Raw genomic sequence first — 25,776 nt, 5'->3', positions numbered from 1 at the left:
GCAGTGAGACCCAGACGGGGCTCGAACTCACGAGACCATGACCTGAGCCAAAGTCGGACGCTTAACCGACTGAGCCCCCCCAGGTGCCCCTGGACATAGAGTCTTGATTAAGGAGGTGATTCAAGTTCAATGAGGTCACGAGGGTGGCCCTAATGCAACATGACTGACGTGTCTATAAAAAGAGGAGATCAGGGCACAGTCTCACACGGAGGACATGGGGAAGAGAGTGTCTGCAGGCCACAGAGAGAGGCTTCAGGAGAACCCAGCCCTGCCGACACCTTGACCTCAGACTTCCAGCCTCCAGACCTGTGAGAAAATAGGTTTCCATCGTTTAAGCCACACGGTCTGTGGTCCTTTGTTACAGCGGCTGGAGCAACTATGACAGACACCAGAGGACGGGAGAAGATATTTGCAAGTGATACATCTGATGAGGGAGTTGTGTCCAGAATATATAAAGGATTCCTACAACCCAACAATTAAAAGCCCCAATTAAAAGATGGGCAAAGGAATAGACATTTTGAGAAAGATACACGAACAGCCAAGAAGCCCGTGAAAAGATGCTCAACATCATTAATCATCAGGGAAATGCAAATTGAAACCACCAAGAGATACCGTTTCCCTCCCCCCGGGATGGCTGGAATGAGCCCAGCGAGTGTTGGGGGGCGTGGAGGAAATGGGGCTCTCACGCACAGCTGGCGCGGCATGACACAGTCCAACCACTTTGGAAGAGAGTCTGGCACTCCTCGCGCAGCTGAACATGGCATTCCCACATGCCCCAGCGATTCCACTCCTGGGTGTGCGCCCAAGAGAGGTGAGCACATGTGCACGCAAAAGCGTGCACCGGTGTTCGCCATGGGGTGCCACACGAGCCTACCCGAATGTCCACCGGCGGACTGAAGGGTAAACACAACTTGCTGAATCCATACAGTGGGCACCACTGGGCCATCAAAAGGGACGAGTACTGATTCGTGTGCAACACGGGCAGATCTTCACAGATGTGACCTGAAGGATGCCAGCCACGGAGGGCCTGCTGTCTGATGCTGCTCCCGCCGGAGCCCAGGACACGGAACGCGTGAAGACAGATTAGTGGCTGCGCAGGGCTGTGGGGGGAGGGGGGGAAGGGGGCTGAGTGCCAGAGGCACCGGTCTCCCTTGGGGTGATAGACACGTTCAAAAATTAGATTGTGGTGATGGGCGCACAGTGCTGTGAATGTGCTAAAGACCACCGAATCGCTCGCTCTAAATGCGTGAATTGTATGGCATGTGAATTATAGATCGGTAAGGCTGTTTTGAAAGAACACTTAGTCTCTAGGCAAACCTGAGTGTGTGGGGGGGTCCCAGTGCCGGGGCCTTCCCGGACATCTGCTGATGCGGCGGAAGGCAGAACGTGTGGACCTTTGCAAGCCCCCAGCTGCTGGTGGGCCCTGGTCCGGCCCCGTCTCACCTCTGACCCTGAACCCCCACCTGGAGTGAACCCCCTCCCCGGGGGCTGGAGAGAACACGCCAGACTCAGCCGATGCCTGCGTGCTCTCGTGGACCCACCCCATGCTGGAGGAGAGAGGAACCGGGGGCCTTGCGCTGTCCCCCACTGGCTCATGGCCCTCACACTTGACACTTGCCCGGCTCCTGAGCCCTCTCCAGGGGGCCAGTCCTGGCGAGTTTCTGTCACCCACAGACAGCTGCTGCTGCTTCCAATGGGGGCAGGGGGTGGTTGCGATCAGTTTTTACGCACTGCAAACATTTACCGTAGCGTTGAGCTCGGCGCTCTGAAGGCCAGCGGTGAGTAGGACCCCATAGGGCTTCTCCCCAAGTCCTGTCTCGTATGTCCAGGGCCAGGCGCCGATTCGTCGTGGGTGTTCAAGGAACCCGAGGCAAACTGGGCTCCCGCAGACCTGTCTCCAGTCTGTACTCCCAGCCGGAGGCTCACTGCCTCAGGCGGTGTGTGTGCACCCAGCAGAGCTCAGCCCTTCCATTAACGAGCTGTCAGAGCCCAATGCCTCAGCCGCCTCATTACTCATCGTCTCTGTTTGGCGACTGGAAATAATGGCCACGCGCTTGCTGCTTCTGACTTCCACATGCCTGATTGCAGGTGCACAGCTTAGGTGTAAGTCCCCTGAACACCACTTGGCAGGTGTGTCCCGAACAGAGGCCGTGGTGCCTCAGCCCAGATGAAGGGGTTTTCGGACCCTCTCCCGGGGTGTGCAGGCCACCGATTGGGGATCCTCGACGGCCCATCTTTCCAAGAGGCTTTTTCCTCCCAGGGCCGGTGGTGTCTCGGCCAGCCCAGAGACTTCCCAGGGGTCACCTGGCTCATCCTGGCTTGGGAGTGGACAGCTAGCTCACTGCAGGTGCCAACGGTGCTGCGCCTGTCCCAGAAACCCCTGTGGCGTCTCTGCTGCCCTTGATTTAAAGACAAGCGGGGGCTGCAGCCTGACCAGAGGGGCCCAGCTTCTTTGTGGACAGGTCTGCGGCACAGCTTGGGGGCCTGAGCGTGTCCGGTCTGTGGCGTCGTGTCAGCCCCTGTGCCTGTGTCCCTCTGTCGCATGGAGAGAGCAGAGCTGGGATCAGGGGCTGCTGCCCCAGCCATGCTCTGGGGGTGCCCTGGCCTCTCCACCTGCTCCCACCTGTCAACCTCAGCCCTGCAGATCCCGGGTCCCTGGAGAACACCAGTGAGGCGGGGATATCACCCGCTGGGCTCCCGGGGTGGGGTGCCAGCTGCTCTCCCCCCGCAGACGGTGTTGCAGGCTGGCTCTGCTCATGCTCACCCGGTGGCGGCTGGCGAGGCACAGGTCCTGGCAGGAGGGCACTCGAGGGGCGAGGCCTGGCGGGAGGACAGTCCACAGCGACTGGGGGCACGGACACAGCGAGGGCGTCTGCCGTTCATCCTTCCGGAAAGTTCCTTAGGACCAGGGCCAGCTCCCATTTATTTTCTGCAGGACTCCTGTCCCAGGTGTGCAGTATTTGGCATCACCAGCAGCCAACCGTGACCGCTGTTATCCCACGGGCTCGGTCAGGCCTCCCCAGCGCTGCTCCGTGCCAGCTGGCGCTCGAGGCACTGAGGACCCCTGCTCCCGGAGCCACCCTGCCCCCAGGTTCCGGTGGGAGTTTTGTCCCAGCTCTTTGTGATGCTTATTTATCCGATGGCAGACAAGTCGAGGCTGCGATGGATGGCGGAAGGGCTCTGAGTCCTGAACCCCAGGGGGCAGGCGAGCCTGGGGGACATACCCTTCCCAGGATGGGGCCCCGCTGTCACACCCCCGGTGTGGAAGCAGGCTCAAGCTAGGTCAGGCTCAGGGAGGTCACGGGACTTCCCCAGGGCGACACCTCGGCACCCGGGCTGCTCAGAGAGCCTGGGGCCTCCGGAGTGGGGAAACTGGATCCAAGGGGGAACCCGACTGACAAGTTTTCAGTAAAGAGACGCTGGCCGGGGCCCACGGGGGCCAGTGTGGTTAGAAAAGCCCCAGCTTGTGGAAGGACCCGGGACGGGGCGGAGGAGGGTGGCTGAAGTCTGGCCCAGAGCCAGGTCTGGAAGGTGAAGGCAGGGCTCTGAGGACCACGGCACAGGGACGCTCGGTGTCCTGCGGCCCCAGCCCCACCCGCACCCCCACGAGGCCCCTCATCCGTCTGGGCCGACTGTGGCCCGGCCCCCGCCGCCCCGGCCGGCCGAGTGCAGCTATGTGAGTCCCCGTCCGGGCGCGACCTCCATGCTCAGAAGGAGCAGATGTAGAGACCCTGGGCCCCTCGGGGGGTGGCCGGGGAAGGCTGTCCCCCAACCCCGCGCATGCACAGTGACCCCAGTATGCTCGCCTGAAGCCAGCCCGACCCCGGTGGGTTCGAGATGATACAGCTTGTCAGAGCCCACCAGAGCCCTGCCCCCGGCTGCCCTCTGCTTAAGGACCAGCCGTGGAGGTTAATTGGAAGGAGCTATTTCTGGAACTTTAACCCAGAAAACAGACCCTGATTTATCATAATTTGACACATCTGGCCTGTTTGGGCAAAATCGGGTCAGAAATGAACCCACATTCGGCGTGGCTCACCGAGTTTTGAAGGGCTCCCTCTCATTATCTGCCCTTGTCCGGCCTCTGCTTCTGTTTTTATGGACGTGTGGAGCTGTGCCCACGTCACAAACCACACCCGAATGGATATAACACGTTTGCGCACCAGCCCTGCTGAGCGGCACAGGCCTGCTGGCTGTCCCTGCCTGCCCCGGTGGGGCTGGGGTCCCCGGAGCCCTCTCTCTGCCGGAGCTGGGCCGATGCCTTTTAACCTCTGCCTGCTTGGCTCTAGGCTGCAAAACACCGTCTGTCTCTTTGTTGTGGTCACTCCCTGCTCCCACTCGGGAACTGGCCTTCGGGAACTGGATGGGGTGTCCAGCCGACGGCTTCTGACCGTCCGGTTGCTGTTGGCGGCAAGAGGAGGGGCTGTGGCCCTGGGGTCTTGGAGACGATGCAGGGACTCTGGTACAGACACTTGTGGACGGACAGAAAGCGGACCCCAAACCCTGAGATGGGTCTGGGCAGCACCGGTGCTTGCAGACCCCTGGGGAGTGTGGGGCCGCTTGACCCCCACACCCCCTCCACGTGTGCATGTGGGACACATCGCCTCCCACGTGCCAGGAGGTGCCAGAGAGCCCCACATATGCGCAAACCCCCTCCCTGCCGCCCCCGGGCGCAGGTAAAGTGGCTCCGGAACCCATACGTGCTTCACCTCCCAGCCCCGCAGGAATATCAAGTGATAATAAGGGGATCCCAGGAATCAGAGCTCTCTTGCTCTGGCCACACGGCTGCCGCGCTGGGGCCCCGGCCCCACGGCAGCCGCAGCGGAGGACGAAGCCTCAGTGAGTTCCCTTTGCCGACACATGCCGGACGGTGCCGTGGGGCCGGTGGGCGCCAAGAGGGACAGTGACAGGTGCAGGGGCTTCTCATCAGGGGTACAAGCGTCAAGCTGGGGTGTGTCGGGAAGGAGGGGCCCCTGCAGGCGGGTGGAGGCCCTGGGAGACAGGTGGAAAAAGCAGGGGACGTCTGGGCCACGTGGCGCCAGGCCTCAGCTCCTGTGGATGGAGGCAGGGACGTGGGCGGGGAGGTGAGAGCCAAGCCGTGAAGCAGCGTGAAGCACGAGAGGAAGTGGCAGGAGGGCTGGGGTCCGGAGATGGAGACGTTAGGGTCGGGGGGACGGTCCCAGCCCAGACGGGGGTGGTAACGGGGCGGCTGGAGCAGCGCGGAGTGGACGCCCCTGCAGGAAAGGCCGGGAGCTGTGGGTTATGCTGCACTCAGGAGGGTCAAGGTTGGCGTGGGCCTCCGCTGCCAGGACTGGCCCCAGGCAACGACAGGGAGCAGGTGGCATCCAGGCTGTGGGGGAGGGGCTGAGGACCAGGAGAGCAAAGGCAGAGGAGACCCGGCCTCAAGGCCCAGATAACATGAGGCCGGGGCCAGAGGTCACGGCCCCAGCACTGGACTCACCGCCAGGAAGCCTGGGGGGCATTAGGTGGGGGTGGTGGTGCTGGGGAAGGCGAGGCCCAAGGGTCTCTAAAGCCTGTGGAAAGGGTCCATGACGCGAGGATAGGCCCGTGGTTGGGGGAAAGAAAGAGCCCCAGTGCAGGGTCATCCTTGGGGACAGCAGGTTGGGAGCCACAGCTGAGTCAGCACACAGGCCTGCTCCCAGCAGGGGCTGAAGGTAACGGAAGGGCCCTAACTCTCTGAGCTCCGTGACGCAGAGCCCTCCTGCCGGGAGCCCCCACGACCCCTCCTCCGGGGACGGGCTTGGACACCCTCACTGGGCTCCTCACCGGCAAACTTCCCTTCTCGGTGAAAGGCCACAAGACACTGTGTGCCCTTCCCCAGTGGCCGCCCGGGTCTGGGTATCAACCTTCAAAGTCAGCACATGGCAGGGAACAAAGTCACCCCAGCTGGCACCTGAGCCCTTGGGCCGTGAGTCCGTCCTATTTTTCTTTGGTTTTCTTTCTAGGATAGGAACTGGCATCCTTTGATGACTTGTGGCTCAAGAATCAAAGGTCAGCTGCCTACAAGGGAGCCAACTCAGCTAGCACGTTCCACAACTTCCGTGTCCCTGTGTGTCCAGGCACTACTAAGCCGAACATCAGACTGGGAACATGTCTTTAAACCTTAGGTAGATGTTATCACTCGCCATCACCGAAACAAAACGCACAACAACAACAACAAAACCCAACACAGGCAAACGAAACTGGGAATATTCTCGTGTGCACCTGCTAGAGCTTGTCTAGGGCTTTCCTGCTTTGTCAGGTGGGACACTTTCACGTTTGTCAGCAATTGCTGAATTGTTCCCCTAAGTAGCTACACAGATTGAACTCCCTCCCCCAGGCCAAGGGTCTGGAGGCCCTGAGTGGTTCCAGGTAGATCCCCGGTCACTGGGCAGAGAATAAATTTGTACAAATTCTCACAAATATATTTTAAAAGCCTTCAAAGTGTGTGTACATTTGACCTGGAAATCCTGGTCTGGGAAATGGGTTCTCAGGAAACAGCGGACACGTGCCCACAGATTTACGTGGGAGGACGTGTGCTCCTTCCAGACATGCGTCGAGGCCCGCGAGCACCACCGTGGTCCCCGCCATCTCTGTGCCACCTCTTTGTAGCCAGACTGTCCCCACCCCAATGTGGCAATCACTGATGCCCTTTGTCCCAGAAATGGAATTATGCCAGATCTTTGCATCTGGCTTTTCCCACTTAGTATAATCGGAGACTCGGTTATGTTGTTTGGGAATCAGTGGTTTGTTCTTGGTCTCTGACTCGCACACGTACGCACGTACGTTTGTCACATCTGCTGGTGTGCGTTGTGTGGTTTCCAGTTTGGGGCTGTTGCAAATCAGCCATACGCACCTTCCTGAACAGATCTATGGATGGATGCACGAGTCACTGCTCCTGGATGAAGACCCAGAGTGGGCTGCTGGATGGCATGTGAGCGTACTCACGTCCTTGTTCTTCAAGCTTTTTCATGCATTTAAAAATCTACAGTTTTCTTTCTTTCCAATCATTTACCTATTATTTCTTTTTCTTGCTTCATTGCGCTGGCTAGGACTTCTAGTGCAAGACTGCCAGGCTTTGCTCCCGATCTCGGGGGCGGGGGGGAGGGTTCCATCTCTCATTACTGCGTATGTCATCAGCTGCAGGTGTTCTCGATCACGTGAAGGAAATTCCTTTCCATTTCTATATTGTTGAAAGTTTTTGTTTTAACCATTAATGGATATTGAGTTTTTTCAAATGCTTTTTCTACATCTATTGAGATGATCACGTGACTTTTCTTCTTCAGTGCGTTAATATTATAAATTATACTGATTGATTTTCAAATGTTGAACCCGGATTGCTTTCCTGGGAAAACTCATCCTGGTCATGATGTGGTATCCTTTTTATACGTTGCAGTTGATTTGCTAATATGTGTTGAGGAGTTTTGCCTCTATGTTCATGAGATGTCGGTCTGTATTTTCTCGTTTCTTGCAACGTCTCTGTCTGGTTTGGCACCAGGATAATACTGGTCTCACAGAGTGAGTGGGGAAGTACTCTGTCTTCTTCTATTTTCTGGAAGATAGTGTGCAGAACTGATATTATTTCTTCCTTACATTTTTGGGTAGAATTCACCAGTGAAACCACTAAGTCTGGAGTCTTCTTTTTCAAAGATTTTAAACTGTGAATTGAATTAAAAAAAAATTTTTTTTTACGTGTATTCATTTTTGAGAGACAGAGAGAGACAGAGCACGAGCGGGGGAGGGGCTGAGAGAGAGGAAGACACAGGATCCAAAGCAGGCTCATCTCTGAGCTGTCAGCACAGAGCCCGATGCGGGGCTTGAACCCACGAACCGTGAGATCACGACCTGAGCCCAAGTCAGATGCTCAACTGACTGAGCCACCCAGGTGCCCCTATCCACGTCTTCTTGAGTGAGTTTTGGTGATTGAACATGTTTTTAATTTTAATTGTCTTACAAAACGAACACATGTGTATAATTAAAAAAAAAAACTCAATAAATACTAAAAGGCTTATTGGAAAAAAAGAGTACTCTCACCCCAACTCTTACCTCCCGGAGGCAATAATTTTCTATTTTACTCGGTTTTTCTGACAGTCATTTCCGTACTTTTATTTCATAATATGTGTATCCAGCTCCTTACAGGCATACTAACTTCATACATTTATGCTGACTTTGTGTTCGGGATCTGGTTCCCTTACCTCCTCCACCTCACCACCCCCGCCACACCCCTGACCCTTTTCCTTCAAAAATAGTTTTGTCACATTCTGGGGTAAAATCAGGAATTATTAAGATAATGTAAATCTTGTTCACTGCTGGCCCCAGGTAGTGGTGTACGATTACGGCTTTTTCCCTCATAAAGTGTTTTCCTTTTCTTAAAGTTTTATGGCCTCATTCTAAAATTGCTTAGCTTGCTATTTTGAAGCACGGTGTATTTTTTCCAAATGCCCAAACACATCAAGTTGTTAACGGGCTCGGTTTGCTTTCCGAGCCCCGCCTGCCCTGCGGGGACCCCGGCCCTCTTGCTGAACGCTGTGTCTGGAGTTTCTCCGCCGCTGATTTGAGCTGCTTAAACGCTGTGCCCCCCACCCCCACTGTTTGGTTTATCCCATTACTCTGTTGAGGTGTAGCCTTCACTTTTCATGAGAAACGGTCGTGGGGGGGTAACTTTTTGAGCCTCTGCACGTCTGGGAAGCCTTCGTTCTACCCCCAGCCTGGATTGCTATGACAGTTTGATGTCGAACGATGGGTAGAAATTAATCCCATGCAGGATTTTGAAGGTGCTCCCCGTTATGTCCAAGCTTTCCATGTAGCTCCAGAAGTTTAACATTCACTCGGAAAAGCACATAAACCGTGTCAGTGCAGTTCCAAACGGAGCCCAGATGGGAGGCAGAGGCCCCGGCCGCCCACGGTCCAAGGCCACCGCGACCTTCACCCTGCACCCGCAGCCCGGTCCTCTCCCTCTCTCCACGAGGCAAACAGAGGCTGCGGGGCCCTCGGCACACGGAGTTTGGGCGAGGCCATGCCGCACAGCCTCCCATCTCTGCCCTGTTCTCGTTTCAGAGCACCGAGCAGTGAGCTCTGCGGGCTCCACCCCACTCTGTGCCGTAACTCGCGTGGGTTCAACCGGAGAGTAAGGGCGTGGGGCGGGGGCCAGGGGGGCGGGTTTCTCTCTGCAAGCCACACAGCAAGGGCACCTCGGGGCTCCCGGCCTGCAGGCCCATCACCCTGGCGTGAGGGGTGTGACCCAGTGAGGGTCTCAGCAGAGACCCCGAGGCCTGCAGACTTTCCCTGTGTTTACCTGGCGTGTAATTAAATTCTTAAATGGTCACGTGCCTTTGCCGCCTGTGTATTTTCTGGACACCGATGCCCATCTCGCTGTTCATGGGCCCGGTGTAGGCGGCAAAGCAGTCCAGGAAAGCTGGTGTCCTCAGCTGCAGGGCTGGGTCAAGAGTCCACCCCCATTCCCGTGCTGGCCACCGTGAAGGACACACCCTATAAAAAGGACATACCCTTATTGACTTATCTACTCATTCGTGAATGACTTTGTGTGCAGATTTTATCTTCAGCCTCCCATAAGTGCCTGAAAGAACATATTTATTAACTCATTTCACTGTGAATTTATAATCATTTGACTTTGAACTGAATTGGGATTTATTCTTTCCGATTATCTATGGAAAAAGGCTCTTGTGGTGCAAATAGAAAAGTGGGAGAATATTAAATCTACTTCAGAGAACAGATTGTTTAAAAATAGCGAACATTTACATAGAGATAATGAATGTATTCATTTCAAATTATCTCCACTGAGGCAGGGTGTCCATTCACGTTCCTGCTATCGCTCCGTTGACTAGTTTCGTGCCGTCTTTTGAAAAGAAATGGTTCCAGCTTCACTGTAAAGTGTTCCGTACTCTGCCCGCCCCTACTTGGAACTGGCCTGGGCTTCCGAAGGGCCCCGGTCTGGCGTCTGTTGGTTTCTCCTGTGAGCAGCGTCCTGGACTAAATGCACGAAGGGTCTCTACACAAACGAGGAAGGGCCCACAGTTTGGTGCCCTGAGCAGGGAAGGGGACTGTGCGGTGCCACAGCCTCGAACACACGTGTACCGAGGAGTGTCGCTCGTTCAGCACATAATTTGCAGCCGCTGTCCTTCATTTGGGGCCTTAGCTTCCCAGACACGCAGCACCGGTGACCCAGGTGCAGTGCGTGGGCTCAGTGGCGAGCACACTTAGGTGTCTCCAGTGGCCTTCCCCTGTGGGAGTCCCTCCCACCGGACGCGAGGGTCGCGCGGAGCTCGCAAACGCTGGGTGCGGCCGATGACCTCCTTTCGTCTCTGCCGGTAGGAAATGTGCTTCTCTGTCTTTTTTGAAAGAAACTAGACTATTTTTAATTATTTATTGATTTCAATTCTTGTTTTAATAACTTTTTAAGTTTATTTGTTAATTTTGAGAGAGCTAGAGAGAGAACCAGCAGGGGAGGGGCAGAGGAGGGGGGACAGAGGATCCAAAGCAGGCCCTGCGCTGACAGCAGAGAGCCTGACTCAGGGCTTGAACTCATGAACCACGAGACCACCACCTGAGCGGAAACCAAGACTCAGCCCTTAACCGACCGAGCCCCCCAGGCGCCCCGGGGTGTGATTTTCTCCTTCGAGAACGCGATGTGCCTGCCTCTCCTCACTCAGCCATTTTGTGTCACACAGTAGAGTTACATTGTTTTTTCTGTTATAAATATCCAACCTTTCTCGCGAAGATTATTCCTGGGCATTTCGTGTGTTTTTTATTAGTGACCAGGATAGTTTTTCCATTAAATTTTCTATTACTGATAATATATTGAAAAGCGGCTGACATTTACATGTTTATTTGGAAGCCAGCTACGTTGACAAATTCATTCACTTATAACAACTTCTCAGCTAATCCTCTTGGGTTTCATTTGATGTGCAAAAAACGCAGCAAATTAGCTCTCAGGACAGAACACGGACAAAAGCCTTCCACCTGGCGATGCGGTCACTCAGCCGTGCGGCCTGAAGGGGCGAACGGTGTGTGTGCGAAATAGGGCTCGACACGGCTGTCTGCAACGGGTCCGCCGATGCTCGCGCTCGTGTCCTCGTCTCCCGCAGCTCCTGGACGTCACGGCCGATGGCAGTGTGTTCACAGATCTAGATCCACGTTCTTTATCACTTGGAATTTTATGTGTGAAAGGAACATTTACGTTTACTTTACCATTCACATTTTATCCTTCCTAAGTAAAGAACTTGCTTATGCCAACTGTACTAATCGCTTATTAGACGTAAATGCGTCTGTGGTCCGTCTTCTGTCACCTGCTAACCAGATGCAGTGTGTGCACGGAATCGCCACCCCTCAGGCCTGGTGCCGGGAGGAGCACTGAGGTCAGAGGCAAGGTTCTGGGGAGCCAGGCGACCACAGGGAGCTTGCAAAGCCGCACCGGACGACGGGCAGCGGGAGGTGGGCACTCAGAGCCGGGGCCTCGCCCCAAGTGCGTGCCCCGCCCTCAGAGGCGGCTCTGCCCCGTCCGGCAGCCTCCCCCTGCAGGTGTGACCTCGGGTGCCCTTGGGGCGCTGGGACCTCCGAGCGCATTCTGAGGCTGTGTCTGTGCCCGCCTGTGCCAAGGCCACGTGGTTTCGTCCGCTGGGGGCACAGGCTGTGCCTTTCCTTGGGCTAAATCCCTCCTTCTGGATTCCCAGGGTGTCTCCTGGGCCAGGGTAGCGGCACCCTCACCTCACAGCCGTCACTCGCATCTTTCCCGTGAGGACCCGCCGTGCGTCTCTTCACTGGGGCTCCTGGGCGTGAGGGAGGCACAGCCAGACACATGTCAGGAGGGTCCCAGTGCCTGCTGTCAGTAAAACAGGTGCAGAGGATGACGGGGGCAGCGCGGGAAGGCTTCTACAGAGGTGGCCTTGGAGGGGCAGCCGCAGGAGCCCCACAGAGAGGCCACCTCGGACGTGGTGACGTAACGGGACAGAGGACAGAGGGGCCCACGAGGGCCAGCAGGGGAGGAGGCCACAGGCAGCGTGAGGCCCCTGGGGACCCTGAATGTGGCGGAGGCTGGAGGCCATCCTCCCCGACCCCATGGCGGACGCGGGGCCACTGGGAAAACAGCTGCTGTGCACACAGAGCGAAAAGCAAAGCCACAAGCCAGCGGAGCAGAAGAAAAGAAACCCTCAAAGTGTAAGTGGTAAGTAAACATGTGGCCGGGCGTTGGCCTCCGGCTGATCGAGTGCGCGTCCCACCGGGAGCCGGCTTTCTTTGAGACGCAGGCGAACTGTTCGAGGACACGGCCCAGCGTTCGGGGACACGACCCGTGAGGTGCTCACGTGACCGCACGGGGCCCTTTGGGGCAGAAGTGGGGCCTGCAGCGTGACGGATGAGAATACCCAGGAAACAGCCAGCAGACGGTGGAAGGTCTGTGAATGAGAACATTCATCCCAATGTGGCCTTATGTCCGCAAAGAACTAGAACCAAAAGCGGTGAGGAGGGATACTCAAGAGTTACACAACGACACGACTGTTCCACGCTGCACCGTCCGCGGACTGCATGCTGCTTTGCGACGGCATAAAGAGGCTCTGAGAGGCAGGGCAGGAAGGTGCGTGAGGCTCTGGACCTTTCTGTAGGCAGCAAGTGGCATGCTTAGCCAGGAAGGCACTTGTGAGGAGCTGCAAATTCCCCAGGCTGGTGGCAGGGGTGGGGGGGGGACAGGCCGCCCGGGGACCCCTAGGGCTGCAGTGACAGCGCAGGAGGCAGGTGGGAGGCACCTGACGCACCTGTCCCGGGACAGGACCCCAGGCTCGGCGGCTGTGTTCCCCCAGCTCCGCGGCACCCTGAGCCCACAAAACCGCTCTCGGGGAGGAGCCCGGCTCTGTCTCCAGATGGACATTTCCAGGCCAACTCAGAAAACATCCACCCCTGTGAGTCCCGCCTGGAAACGCAGCTCCGACAGAGCCCGGGCAGCACGGGACCCCGACTGCTCCCCCCCAGAGGGCCCAAGAGCCCCCGGTTTACAAATTTCACAAATGTATTTCCTGCCGGTGTCCCAACTCCAAACCTTTAGCAAACTACATGTGTTGATAAATTAATATTTTTGGTAAAATAAACAGCAGAAGCTCCTCATTTGGGAATAGCCATTTTGCTGAATTAGAATAATGTATTATTATTAAAAATATCCCTTCATGGGGCGCCTGGGTGGCTCAATCCTTTGTGTCTGACTCTTGGTTGCGGCTTAGGTCATGATCTCAAGGTTTGTGAGTTTGAGTCCTGCTTGGGATTTTCTCTCTCCCTCTCTCTCTGCCGCTCCCCTGCCCATCCCTTCTCTCTCTCCCAAAAATAAATAAACATTAAAAAAAAAAAAACAACAACCCTGATGTCATACTTAATATTTCAGGCTTAGGTGGAGCCTAAAATCATCTGAATTCTCAGGTCTGTTCTCCTGGGTGGTGATGCCTGATGAATTTAGGTCCCTTAAAAATGCAGCTTCTAAGTCAAAATAGTTCAGTCCTATGAGGGAAACGCTGGGAGGCAATGAGATTATGTACACTTGGAGAGATCTTTCTATTTCCACTTATTTCCTATAAGCATTTAATATTCTCATAGCTGCCGGCAGCAGCAGGGAAAGAAGGGGCAGAAAGACTCCTTCACTGTGCAGTAACAGTAAAGCCCACCTTCTCCCTCTTGGGCTGTGGGGAGTGGGGGAGGGGGGTCTTGTCTGCCGGCCGGTGGGAGTCCTGCTCGAACCCGGGCTGCAGGCAGTCCCGGGGCTCCCGAAGGGGCCAGGAGGGAGGGTGCGGACCTGGCCAGGTGCTGTGAACCCCACTGAGCACCCGGAGGGGAGGCAGAGGCCAGAGCGGTGGCCACATCTGGGTCACATCCTAGGCGTGACAAAGCACCTGCTGATCTCCATGCAAGATCGGGCGTCTGGTTTGCTGATGTCTTTGGATTGGCTTTCTCTGCTGCTCCGCAGACCGTTTACAGAAACCAGCTTTGGGAAAAGAAGCTCTCCTGGGCACTGCCCACCCCCCCCACCGCTGCCATATCCTGCACACAGTTTAGTACCCTCGTTCGCAGAAAGGCAAAGAGAGTGGCCACATATTCAATTCTGTGTGCAAAGCACCATCCAAAGTAATTTACATGAATTATTCAGTTTAATCTCACTAGCTCTGAAGTGTCTGCATCTACAAGACGAGGTGGCCGCGGCTCTGGAAGGAGGCAGGAGTGTTGCAAGGTCTTGCAGCTGTCGGGCAGGAAGTGGGAAAGGCCCTGCTCTGCGTGTAGAGCCTGAGAATTGAACAGGCACCCAGTTTTGCCTCTGACGGTGACAAGGAAGGAGAGCCTTGGACAGGTTCTGGCAAAAAGAACCTGGGAGCTTGTCTCCAGTTCTGCACCAAAGGGTTTCATCCTACCAATTAAAAGCTGAACAGATGGAAAGATCGGCGGCTCTTTTGGAATCCGGGAGAAGGGAGAATGTGGCCCCAAGACCGGAGAGACAGCAGATATGCGGAGGCAGACGCTCCAAACCGCCGCGGGAGCCAGCGCCGGGCAGGAGAACCCAAACTGTGATCGCCAGACGGCTGGGCACTCAGCGTGGGCAAATGTGCGAGGCTCCAGCCACGGGGTGGCCCCATCACGTGCTCAGACCTGCCTCCAGGAGCTTGGCCACGTTCTCACAGACGATACGCGGATGGCAAGTAAGCGCAGGAAAGCACGTTTCACGTCGACGTCATCAGGGAAATGCAGATTAAAACGACGACCAGATGCCACACGCACCTGTCAGAATGACCAAAATCCAAAATACCGACACCGAATCCTAGAGAGGACGCGCAACACCAGAAACTGTTATCCGGCGTAGTGGGAATGCAAAATGGTGCGACCACTTTGGAGGACAGTTTGCTGGTTTTTGTAAAGCTAAGTGTTCTCTTAGGTTCGATCACACAGTCGCACTCATCAGCTATCCAGATGAATGGAAAACCTGTATCTACGCAAAAGCCTGCACACGATAAACACAGCAGCTTTATATATAATCTGTCTATTCCTAACTGCCAAAACTTGGAAGCAACCACGGTGTCCTTCAGTAGATGATGGATAAATTGTGGTCCATCCAGACAATGGAATATTATCAGCAATAAAAGGAGATACGTTATCAAGCCACGAGAAGCCACGGGAGACCCTTAAATGCCTATTGCTGAGTGGAAAAAGCCAGTCTGAAAGGCGACATCCTGTGTGATTCCAAGTATAGGACACTCTGGGAAAGACAGAACTGTGGAGACAGGACGACCAGTGGCTGTGGGGGGCGGGGGAGGGAAGGGACAAACACGCCGAACACAGTTTGTAGGGCAGTGAGACTGCTCTGCGTGATGCCATAACCGTGAATATGTGACCTTCTACTTTGGTCCCAACCCGCAGAATGTACACCAAGAGTGACCCCTAATGTCCACCGCAGACTTTGGTTGATAATGATGCATCAGTGTCGCTTCATCAACAGGGACAAATGCACCACTCTGGGGGGATGCTGGTGATGTTGGAGGCCGTGCGTGTCAGGGCAGGGGTCTAGTGGAAATCTCTGTGCCTTCCTCTCAATTTTTCTCTGAACCTGAAACTGCTCTAAAAATGGTTTTGAAAAAAAAGAGGGGCGCCTGCATGGCTCAGTCGATTAAGTGCCCAACTCCTGATTTCCACCCAAGTCATGATCTCACCGTTGTGGGGCCAAACCCTGCGTCCGGCTCCACTCAGGAGAGAGAGCCTGCTTGAGATTCTCTCTCCTCTCCCTTCTGCCCCTCCCCTGATCATGCTCTCTCAACAACAACAACAACAAGAATCTTGAAGCCTCTATTCTAGGCATTTGAGTACAAGGCTTTTTTTTTTAATGTGTATTTATTTTTGAGAGAGACCGAGCATGAGTGGGGGAGGAGCAGAGAGAGAGGGAGACACAGAATCCGAAGCTGCTCCAGGCTCTGAGCTGTCAGCAGAGCCCGAGGCGGGGCTCAGACTCACAAATGGTGACACATGACCTGAGCCGAAGTCAGACGCTCAACGGACTGAGCCACCCAGGTGCCCTGAAGTCTTTTTTCCAGACTGAAGCACAAATCCCGCAGTTTTCCTGCCAGATGTGTCAGAGGCGGAGCAAAGTCCTCACATTTATCTCCCGGCACTCCTGGCTGTTTCCAGCCTGTAAGGGTCTCGCCAAAGGGTCTCCTGCGAAAGCAGGCAATGGTCTCTCCAAAGCGGCGCGGACGACGGCCTGAGGCCTTGGACCGGAGTTGTGGGCAGGCTGGTGGGGCCACTGGCGCCCAAGACAGCAGCCCCGGAGGAATGATCACCTAATTTTACCGAGAGGGAGGTGAGCCAGGCCCCACACCGGGCATGTCTGTCCCCCAGAACAGGCGTGGTTCGCTGCACAAAATTTGCCACTGGAGTTCGCTGATCATCGGATCAGATCTTTGCAAACGGGAAGATAAACCAACCAAACTCATTCTCTGTTTCTGGGGGGTCCTGGAAGCCTCTTCTCCTGGCAGTGGTCCTGTGGCTTCCTTGGCCACCAGGGGCAGGCACTCCCTGTGCTGTTCTCCACCGTCCGTATCCCTCAGCCGTGGGGAATCCCGCCACGGTCTGTCGGGCCCGGCTGTGGTGGCACAGGCTGCTGACCCGTCTGTCTTTCCTTCCTCCCGTCAGCAGAGAGCAAGCTGAGTGTCACCTGGGCCTGTGGCCGCCCGGTCAGGACAGCGATCCCAGCCCCTCCGCGTGTGTGCACCGATGGCACGTAGGACACGGGCCGCTCCCTGTGCAGCTACATTTCCTTGTGAAAGCCACCTGTCCCCTGTTGCGCGGGGCCGGAGCCTCTCGGGACGGGGGGGGGGGGGGGCATTGCACGCTGAGCGCTCACAGCTGCCCGTGGCCCCCGCTCACCGCCCCTGGACACGGAGGGGAGACGCCCGTCGTCTGACCCTCTGGCAGCAGCCCCGGCCGGCACAGCTCTCTCGTGCTGGACAGAAAACTCTGGCGAGGGCTCGAGAGGAAAGCCCGGTCCCTGCGCTGTGCTCAGAGCCCAGGGTTCCTCTGCCTACTGGCCTTGTCTGTTAGCAGTGTGACAACCACAGAGCGGGGGCCGGGTAGCAGACATTTGTTCCTCAGGGTTCTGGAGGCTGGATGTCCAAGAGCAGGGCGCCTGCAGGTTCAGTGAGGGTCTGCCTCCTGGTTTGTAGATGGTGTCTTCTCACTGTGTCCTCTTGTGGCAGGAGACGGGAGGGGGGCTCTGGCCTCTTTTTTAAGGACACTAATGGGGGCTTAATCGCCCCCTTGACCTAATCGCCTCTCAAGGCCTGACCCCCTAAAACCATCTCCTTGGGGTTGGGATTCAGTATGTGAGTTTGGCGAGACAACCGCAGTTCCTGTCCTTCCCACAGGCCAGACTCCTCCATTCTTTTTTTTTTTTAATATATTTTTAACATTTATTTATTTTTGAGGGAGAGAGAGAGTGTGAGTGGGGGAGGGGCAGAAAGAGAGGGAGACACAGAATCCAAACAGGCTCCAGGCTCGGAGCTGTCAGCACAGAGCCCGACGCGGGGATCGAACCCACGGACTGCGAGACCACGACCTGAGCCGAAGTCAGTTGCTTAACTGACTGAACCACCCAGGCGCCCCAAGACTCATTCGTTCTATCCAACAGCCCCACAATCTCACGTCATTGCAACATCAGCTCCAAAGTCCAAAGCCAAAGCCTCGCTGACCCTTGTCTAAGGAGGGGCAGGCGATACTCCAGATGTGATCCATCAGGGCAAATTGCCCCACCCCACCCCCGGCTGTGAACTGGACCAGGTGTGTGCTCCCAAAATGCAACAGTCGGCCGGGGACAGGACAGACATTTCTGTCCAACAGGAAGAAAGAAGGAGGAGAGATAGGTCCCCTTTCGTTGGCTCTGATTCTGTTTCTCTGGAAAACCCTAACAAAGCTCACAAACAGCGAGGCTCTTACTCAGAGCACCTGGCAAAGCTCCGTGTGTGTGTCACGGCCACATGCAGTGGGAGCTTGGCCACCAGCTTTTCGATGCTGTTGCCAAAATGTTCCTGGTGAATTCAGGCTGCAATCACAGTCATGAAATCTGTAATACGCGGGTCTTGTTTTGATCATGTGGGCTTTAAGGACAAAACCTGACTTAGCCCAAGACCAGCACCACCTCAGAGCGAGTGACGGCTTTGACACGCACCGCCTCCCCGAGCGCCTTCCCCGAAGACACCCTGTTCTCCGACAGTCTGCTGTGCGTGGCCCGTGCCCACGGCCAGCCGCGGGGTGGGCGCTCAGCACCGTCTCCCAGCAACACCCCAGCTGCCGCCGCACAAAAGGAATCCAGGAGCCATTTGCCGGAATTAAACTTCCTGTGGCCCGTCCTCCAAACAGTTCGGAGGCCTCCACTCCGAGCACGGAGTCGCCAGAACCGAGGTCTCCCTGCCAAGTCTGGCTACAGCCCACACTCAGCACGGCCTTGGCCTCTCCCGGCCACTGGAGTGAGCTGGGCCTCGGTGACCTTGCTCACTCCTGATGGAGGGTCGACACAGTAATTCAAGCGCGTGCTCACGGGCGCCCCCACGTGGGTGTGTGGGCACCACAGCAGAGGGGGCGAGGGAGACGGGAGAGCCTCCACCCTGCAGGTGCAGACCACAGATGCCACGGGGACTTGCCGAGCCTTTTAGGGAGAGGGAACTTGGAGATGACCCTCAGCCTGGGGCCTGGGGTCTCCTTGTAAACAGCGGCGACGGCACCACTCCGGCTCTGTCCCCCCTCACCCCCCACTCCCTGCGAGCTCCTGGCGTCAGAACATGGACTCATCTGCCGAGTGGAGACCCTCCCACGTGGTCACAAAGGACACCTCTGGATTCTCACTACTGTGCTGTGTGTTCTGGGGACCGTGGGAAAGAGAGGGTATGCACTGGGCGTGTTCTGGTTTAGTAAGTATTTTTTGGCGATCAGAGAATTCAGCGTAACTTTCTTTGGCCACGGATGTTTATGTTACCAATGTCGGTCTCTGTGCACAAGGTGGAACCACCGGGCAGATTGCCCCAAGACCTGGCCACGAGTTTTGAATTCAGGATGCCACCAAGCCTTTCGTCCTGGGACTCCACAGCTGCCCGTGGACCAGGTGCTGGGGAGTGAGCCCCGCTGTTGGCGGGAGCCACGGGAGGGGGGCCAGCTCTGAGCTGCAGGCCTTCTGGGGCTGGGCAGGGTAGGACCTGCAGATGGGGGCCAAGAAGCCGGCGGCCGTGGCCCTGGGGGCTGCTATTTGGCCAGGGGGATGCGGGGTGCAGTGGGGAAGGGGCGGGGTGTGCTCGGAGAGGCCCCTGAAACGAGGAAGCATGCTTCAAAGAGCTGTCGGTGACACATGGCGACCAGCCCACGGATGAGTTAAGGTTGGGGTGTGGTCCACAGCGCTCTAGGCGGCTGACTTCCCGTTACAGACACACGTGCCCGACGGTAAGGTCTTCACTCAGTACAGGTTCACCCTTGCCTCCCCCCGCAGACTCTGCAGGGTGCAGGTCTGACGTCACGGGCCCAGCTACCACTTTTCGTGGTTTTCAGGCCCAGACACCCTCCCAGGAGGGGGGTTCGTTACTGGAGGAGGAGCTCTCGCCCATCTGCTCAGCGGAGATTGTGAACACAGCACAAGCAGCCTGAGGCAGCAGCTCACAGCGGCGTTTACCGTCCCCTGGGCACAGTCCTGGATTAGGGGCCCGATGTCATCCAGGGTCCTCACGAGACGGAGGCCTGAGGAAGGAGAACACGAAGGGGGCAGAGGCCACCGACCAGGAGCACACCTGCCCTGCAAGCTGCAGGGGGAGGCCGGGGCCGTCCCGGAGCCCCCGGAGGCTGGCCCAGCCCACCCCAGCGGTCTGAGTCCGGCGGGCTGGGGGCCAGGACTGGGGGGAGCCACGTGGGCGTTGCCACCAGGCAGTCTGTGGCACTTTGTTTCAGGCCACAGGGAGCACACGCAGTGACCCGCGATGCAGCCAGAGTCAGATACGAGGTGCTCTCCATGAGCAGCACCCACTAACTGGGCCTGACCTGGGCCTGACCACGCACACTGTCGCCCTCGGAACGGCAGGGTTTGGCGGCTTGGGCTAAGCCCTGAGGGTGACTCCAGCCATAGGAGGGGCCCTAGGGTCCCCTGGCTGCACTCCTCGCCCTGGGGTCATGTGGGGCCAGCACTGTGGCCTGGCCCAGTCCCCGCCTGCTGCTCGGCCTGACCCGGGGTCCTCTGGGCACCGGGGTGCTGGTGCTTCTATGCCAGCATCTGGACGGTCATGGGCCACCGAGTTGGGGGGAGTAGTTCTGTGCCCCCCTGGCTCTCCTCATCTTAGAGGGAAGGAGCAGGAGGCAGGGATGAGCTGGGAGGGGGCTGTGTGTCTTCTCCGGCCTTTTGGGAGCAGCCCTCAGGGGCTGCCTGCTGGGGAAGTCCCTCTAAGCTCATGAAGGCCCCCAGAACTCACTGTCACTGCGGTGGGAGAGCTGAGTGGGGGAGGGACGCTTCCCGGCCCGGGTCCTTGGTGTGTTAGGAAGTGGGGCCCGTGGCCCTGGGCAGAAGAGCCTGGCTTCTGTGTTGCCCCAGGCCCCACCCACCCGATGGCAGCAGCTAGTTCCAGAACATCGTGTGCCCCAGGGTGAGTGAAGGGACTCCAGAAGGGACCGGAGAGCAGGAGACCGGGACCTCTGCTGAGCCAGGGCAGCTGTGGCACCAGGTGACCCCGGCCATCGTGCAGCTCGAGTCTCCAGGTGCTTGGGTTTCCCCAGCGTGTGGGGAGGCACCTTTACGCCCTCAGCCTCATGCCAAGCTGACAAGCACCCCCAGCACAGGGGTGGACGCGGGGACGGGTGGACAGACAACCGGGGCAAAGGGCGAGCCCTGGCCAAGGCCCCGGGGTCTCTGCCACGTTCTCCCACCCACACAGGCGAGCAGATGACTTCACGTGTGTATATGCGTAAAATATGCGAAGCGTAACATTTACCACCTCAGGCCTTTTAAGTGCACGGCTCAGGGGCGTCAAGTACAGGCGCAGGTTCCGCCAGCTGCCCGCCCCCCGCCCCCGCCCCCGTCCCCTCCGGGCCCCAGAGCCCCGCCCCTCCCCGGCAGCTGGGTCACTCGCCGGCCGCAGAGCCCCAGCCCGCCTCAGGGAAGGGGTTTCTGTGTGGCCGTTAGTGATCCCGTGATGCCCACAGGAGGATCCCGTGGGGGGCCGAGACAGACGTGGACGGAGACGGCCTCCCCGGCGCTGAGGGCTGGGACCCCCGGCAAGGGCACTGGCTCAGTCACAGAGGCATTTTAGGGACCAGCCCTGGGAACCACACAGCTGTTCTCCTGCAAGCCCTTTAATCCCGGGGAACGATGTTTTCTCTCCTCCGTGCTTCTCCGGGCCAACACGCGAAAACGACCGCTGATGCTGGCACTGCCGGAGAGGAGGCGGCTGATGGGAAGCACCTGCACTCACCTCTGCTTCTCCAGGCCACGCCCCGCTCCCCCAGCGCGGTTTTCCAGAAGACACCGGGTGCCTGTGGTCAGATCGTCCGCTCGAATGTGGTTCAGGAGAAGCAGTTCTGTGGCCCACGCACATCAGAGCCGGTGGCCCACGGGCCTGCCGACCCGGCCTCGGAGGGCTCCCTGGGAGCTTCAGAACAATGCTTCCACTTTAGAAAGAAATCTCTTAGCCACTTGTTTAGAACCAGAGATCACACACGGAATATTTTAGCCCTGTAACTTTCAAGTTAAATTCTAGTGGAAAAGACCAACAAAAAAATAATCAAAGGCTCCCAAGTTTCTCTCTTCCTCTCCGCCCTCCACCCCGTCTGCCTTGTGCCTGGAAAGTCGGTGGTGCAGCCACGGCAGAACACAGTCTGGAGGCTCCCCGGAAAAGTACACGTAGAATGACCGTATGATCCAGCGGTTGCACTCCTGGGTGTCTACCCAAAACGACCAAGAGCAAGGACTCAGGCAGATGTTTTTACGTGAACGTCCACGGCAGTATAATGCGCCGTGGCCCAAAGGTGGAACCAACCCACGTGTCCACTGATAGACGAGCAAATAAGCAGAAGTGGTGTACGCGTACCACTGAAGCGTTATTCAGCCTTAAAAAGGAAGAAAGCATAGACACCTGCTACGACACGGAATAACCTTAAGGACAATACGCTCAGTGAGATGTCAGTCCCCAAAACATAAATGCCGTCGGATTCCGCTTCTGTGAGGCCCTCAGAGGAGTCGCAGTCCTAGAGACATGGCAGATGGAGGGTTCCAGGAGCCGGGGGAGGGCGCCCGGTGGGGAGCTCATGTTTAACTGGACAGAGTTGCGGTTTGGAAAGGAGAAAAAGCCCTGGGTATGGGTGGTGGTGACAACCACACGATGCGAATGTGTTTAATACCACCGGGCAGCATACTTTAAAATGGTTAAGATATTGGTACATTTTGTGTATATCTCATCACACCTAGAAAGGTGACGAGCAACAGCACCTGCTGTTTATTCAGCACCTGCCACGTGCAGCGGGCCAGATGCTCCGTCGGCATCCCTCACGAGGCAACGGGGAGCGCACAGACATACGTCACCACGTGCTCACCGACACTGGATTATTACCCCGCACTCCGATAACTGATTTGGTAAAGCAGGACCTGGGCCGTATGAAGTGACGTTTCAGGAAATGGGGAGGGGGGCTGGCGAGTATGAATAGTGGGTAACACGGAGGCTGGTGGATGCTCTGAGAGGGCCAGCTCGACTCCTGGGATGACGTCACGAACCGAGGCACCTCCAACTTCCCTTGTGTCCTGACTCTCACGTAAATGGCTCCCCTCCTATGTGCTGTATGGCGTTACCGCCATTTAGAAAAACCTAAGCACAACCGGGAGCCACGGCTCAGGAATCGGACGCCCAAACAGCCACGGGAGCCAAACCAATTTCCCGACAGTTACATTTACACGCGATCTGTGGTCAGGGTCGCCCTGCTCTCGGTCCAGCCGGCTAATGCCTAATGTTTCAGCTCTCCCCCGTGTCTCTCAGAAAGGAGCTGACCCCACCAGATGTGTTCCAGGCACGACCTCCTGACCTCTGAAGGGCTCTAAGCTTTGACGGTGAGCTCTCTGCCCAAGAAAGGGGTTCATTCAGTCAGAGCCTCTGTGCCGCGCCTAGAGGGCGGGGCAGGGGGACTGCTGAGGGGTCATCCCCACCCCCCAGGAGGAAAGGCCGCGCTGGGCTCTGTCCTGCAAACACTGAGGTGTCCTCTCGCCTTCCATCCCTCTCGCCCCAGACAGCACACTCCAGGCTTTCCCCGAACGTTCCCTGAACCTTCCACGGTGCACTCAGTGCACAGACGCTGGTGAGCGTGGCGACATCCTAACCCGGAAGCAACATTTCTGGCCACACGAGCTGGGTGCTGACATTGTCACAGACCAAAGAGGGGCGAGAAGTCTACCATTTGCTGGGAGACAGCCCCCGGCACCTCAACAGACCGGGCCTGGGTCTGCCTCAGCAGACGCCCGTCCCTGGCTCCCGTGACCCGCAAGAATGTGGCGGTCACGTCCCCTTGCTTCGAGATGACGGGACTTGGGATCAGAGCACACAACTCCCTAGACCTTCAGGACACTGAACGTTTTAGCTCCAAGTTGTCCAGGCTTTGAAGGCCCGACTGTTGGAGAGGTTCAGGGAAGGCCTGCTGACCAGAGAGAGGCCTCTCACTGGGTTCTCAAAACTGTCTAGTCAGTCAGGGCACGGCAGCCGGTCCGATGTGGGGGCCTCCTGGAGAAGGCCCACTCGGGGTGCCCTTAACCCGAGCAGGGGGGCGTCTGGCACCTGCAGGCGCCAACCACCCAGCGGGGGAGGCGTGTCACGGACCATGGCTCGGCTGGCTCTCCCTTGGCCCGGCTGCCTCCAGCCCCCTCCCCCACCCCGGCTGGCCCCAACCTCCCCCGCCGCCACCACCGCCACCGGGTCCCCCCCCCCCCTCCCCAGGCCGCCCCCCGCGCCCCCGCCCGCGCTCACCCGCTCCTCCTCCGCGCGGATGTCCGGCATGGTGCTCAGGCACAGGCCGACGGCCGTGGCGGCCACGAAGGCGACGGACACGCAGGCGAAGAGCTTGCCGGCCGGCCCCGGGCGCGGGTCGTCCAGCAGGTCCCGAAGGCGGCGGCCCGGGCTCCCCGGCGGCCCCGCGCGCGCCTGGGCCGCCTCCTCCTCGCGGCGGCGCAGGCGGCGCAGGCAGCAGCGCTCCAGGCGCGCCTCGTCGATGCCCCAGTAGGCCAGCTCGTCGCGGAAGGCCAGCGCGCACGGGCCGCGCAGCAGCCGCAGCTTCCCGGCGCGCAGCAGCGCCACGATGGCGCGGAAGGCGCACGGGCTGCGGTCGAAGAAGAACTCGTCGCGGCCCGCGTCGTAGTCGTCGCACACGCGCAGCAGCTCGTCGCGGCCGCGGCAGGCCCGCAGGCGCTCGAGGCGCGCGAGGGGACAGCGCGCCAGCGCCGCCCAGGCCAGGCGCACCCTGCAGCCGCCCACGTTGATGGTGACGACGCGCCGGCCGCCCGCGGGTTCGGGGCGCAGCGCCATGGCCCCGGGCGCCCGGCCGCGCTCAGGACGCAGCGCCTGCGAAGGAAAGGAGGCGTCAGGCGGGGCGGGGTGGGGTGGACCCCGCCCGGGAAGGGGCCCTGCTGCCCCCACGTCCGTCCGCGGGGGGCCCGCGGAGCAGACCCGCTGAGTCTCCTGGTGACCGGCGACCAAGGGCGGCCGCCCCGGAGGTGCCCCGCCCCCAGGGGATCCAGGCCGGGCTCACCCGATCCTCAAACGAGGTCGAGGGAGGAGGACCACCTGTGGAACAGGGCGTAGGTGGACTCTGGAAAGCCAAGCTGGGTGCTGGATGTGACAGAGGGTGACCAGAACTGAATCTTGTGGGTACCTGTGCCTGCATTCCAGAGACCATGAACACCTGGGGGGGTAGCCTCCCGGCACCAAGGACATGGCTCCTTGGAGTCACAGTTTGGGGTAGGGACAGCCCGGCACCCCCAACTGCAAGGTGAGCTCTGTGTGAGAAACGGGGGGGGGGGGCGGTGCTCTGGAGGGCACCAGCGAGGTCCGGGGCAGCCAGGAGGGCTTCCCAGAGGCAGCTGACTGGGCAGCAAGTTGGGGGAAATGTGGAAGAAGTTGTGCTGGAAGAGACAGACCTGGGTTACTTAAAATCCAGTGTTTGGGTGGTGGACACTGGGTGCCACGATTTCCCCAGCTGCTTCCTCAAATCGGAGACCCCGAGGGGCTCCGGCTCTGAGGGTTCCAACTCACACCAACTCCAGGGCTCACAGACTGAACTTCTTAATGAGGCAACAGGACATCTGAACACACGCACTTGAAACTGCGGGGACTCAGCGGCGGCAGCACTGTGCCCGGGAGGCCTCGTGGGGGTGGCCCGTGGCCCTCGTGGGAGACTCTGTCCAGTCCCTGGAGCCACAGAGGCCGGCTGGTTGCAGTTCCGGGACAGGCTCAGGAGGTGCCGCGCCCCGAGTCTGTGAGCTAAGGCAGAGGTGAGGCTTTGTGTGGATCAAGAGCCCCAGGGGGCGAAGCCCACACGCCCTCTCCTGGGGCTGCTGATGTCGCAGGTGGGACGACAGTTTCTGCCTGGAATACAAGTCCGGCTTCACCACGAGGGCCAGGATGACCCGGCTTCTATAACACACATGCTGGAAAGCCTGCTTGGGCTGCACGTGGCCTTGACCCCTCCCCCTTTCCAGGCTCCCTGCAGTCAGTCACACACGAAATTTGCGGAACAGGAGGGAGGATTCCT

General features: G+C 58.1%; 1 protein-coding gene across 1 annotated transcript in view; it reads right to left on the bottom strand.

The window, feature by feature from the left end:
• Positions 1-25,776, bottom strand: part of KCNG2 (potassium voltage-gated channel modifier subfamily G member 2) — a 69,887-nt gene that overhangs the window by 2,828 nt on the left and 41,283 nt on the right. Inside the window, exon 3 of the mRNA XM_023242134.2 lies at positions 23,997-24,587. Coding sequence (XP_023097902.1) covers positions 23,997-24,551 — 555 coding nt within the window. The 5' untranslated portion in view covers positions 24,552-24,587. The remainder of the gene's footprint in view (positions 1-23,996; positions 24,588-25,776) is intronic.

This window comes from Felis catus, chromosome D3 (assembly GCF_018350175.1).
Source record: "Felis catus isolate Fca126 chromosome D3, F.catus_Fca126_mat1.0, whole genome shotgun sequence".
Taxonomy (NCBI): domain Eukaryota; kingdom Metazoa; phylum Chordata; class Mammalia; order Carnivora; family Felidae; genus Felis; species Felis catus.
Note: the sequence above shows the minus strand (reverse complement) of the source record. Positions and strands in the feature narration are given on the sequence as shown.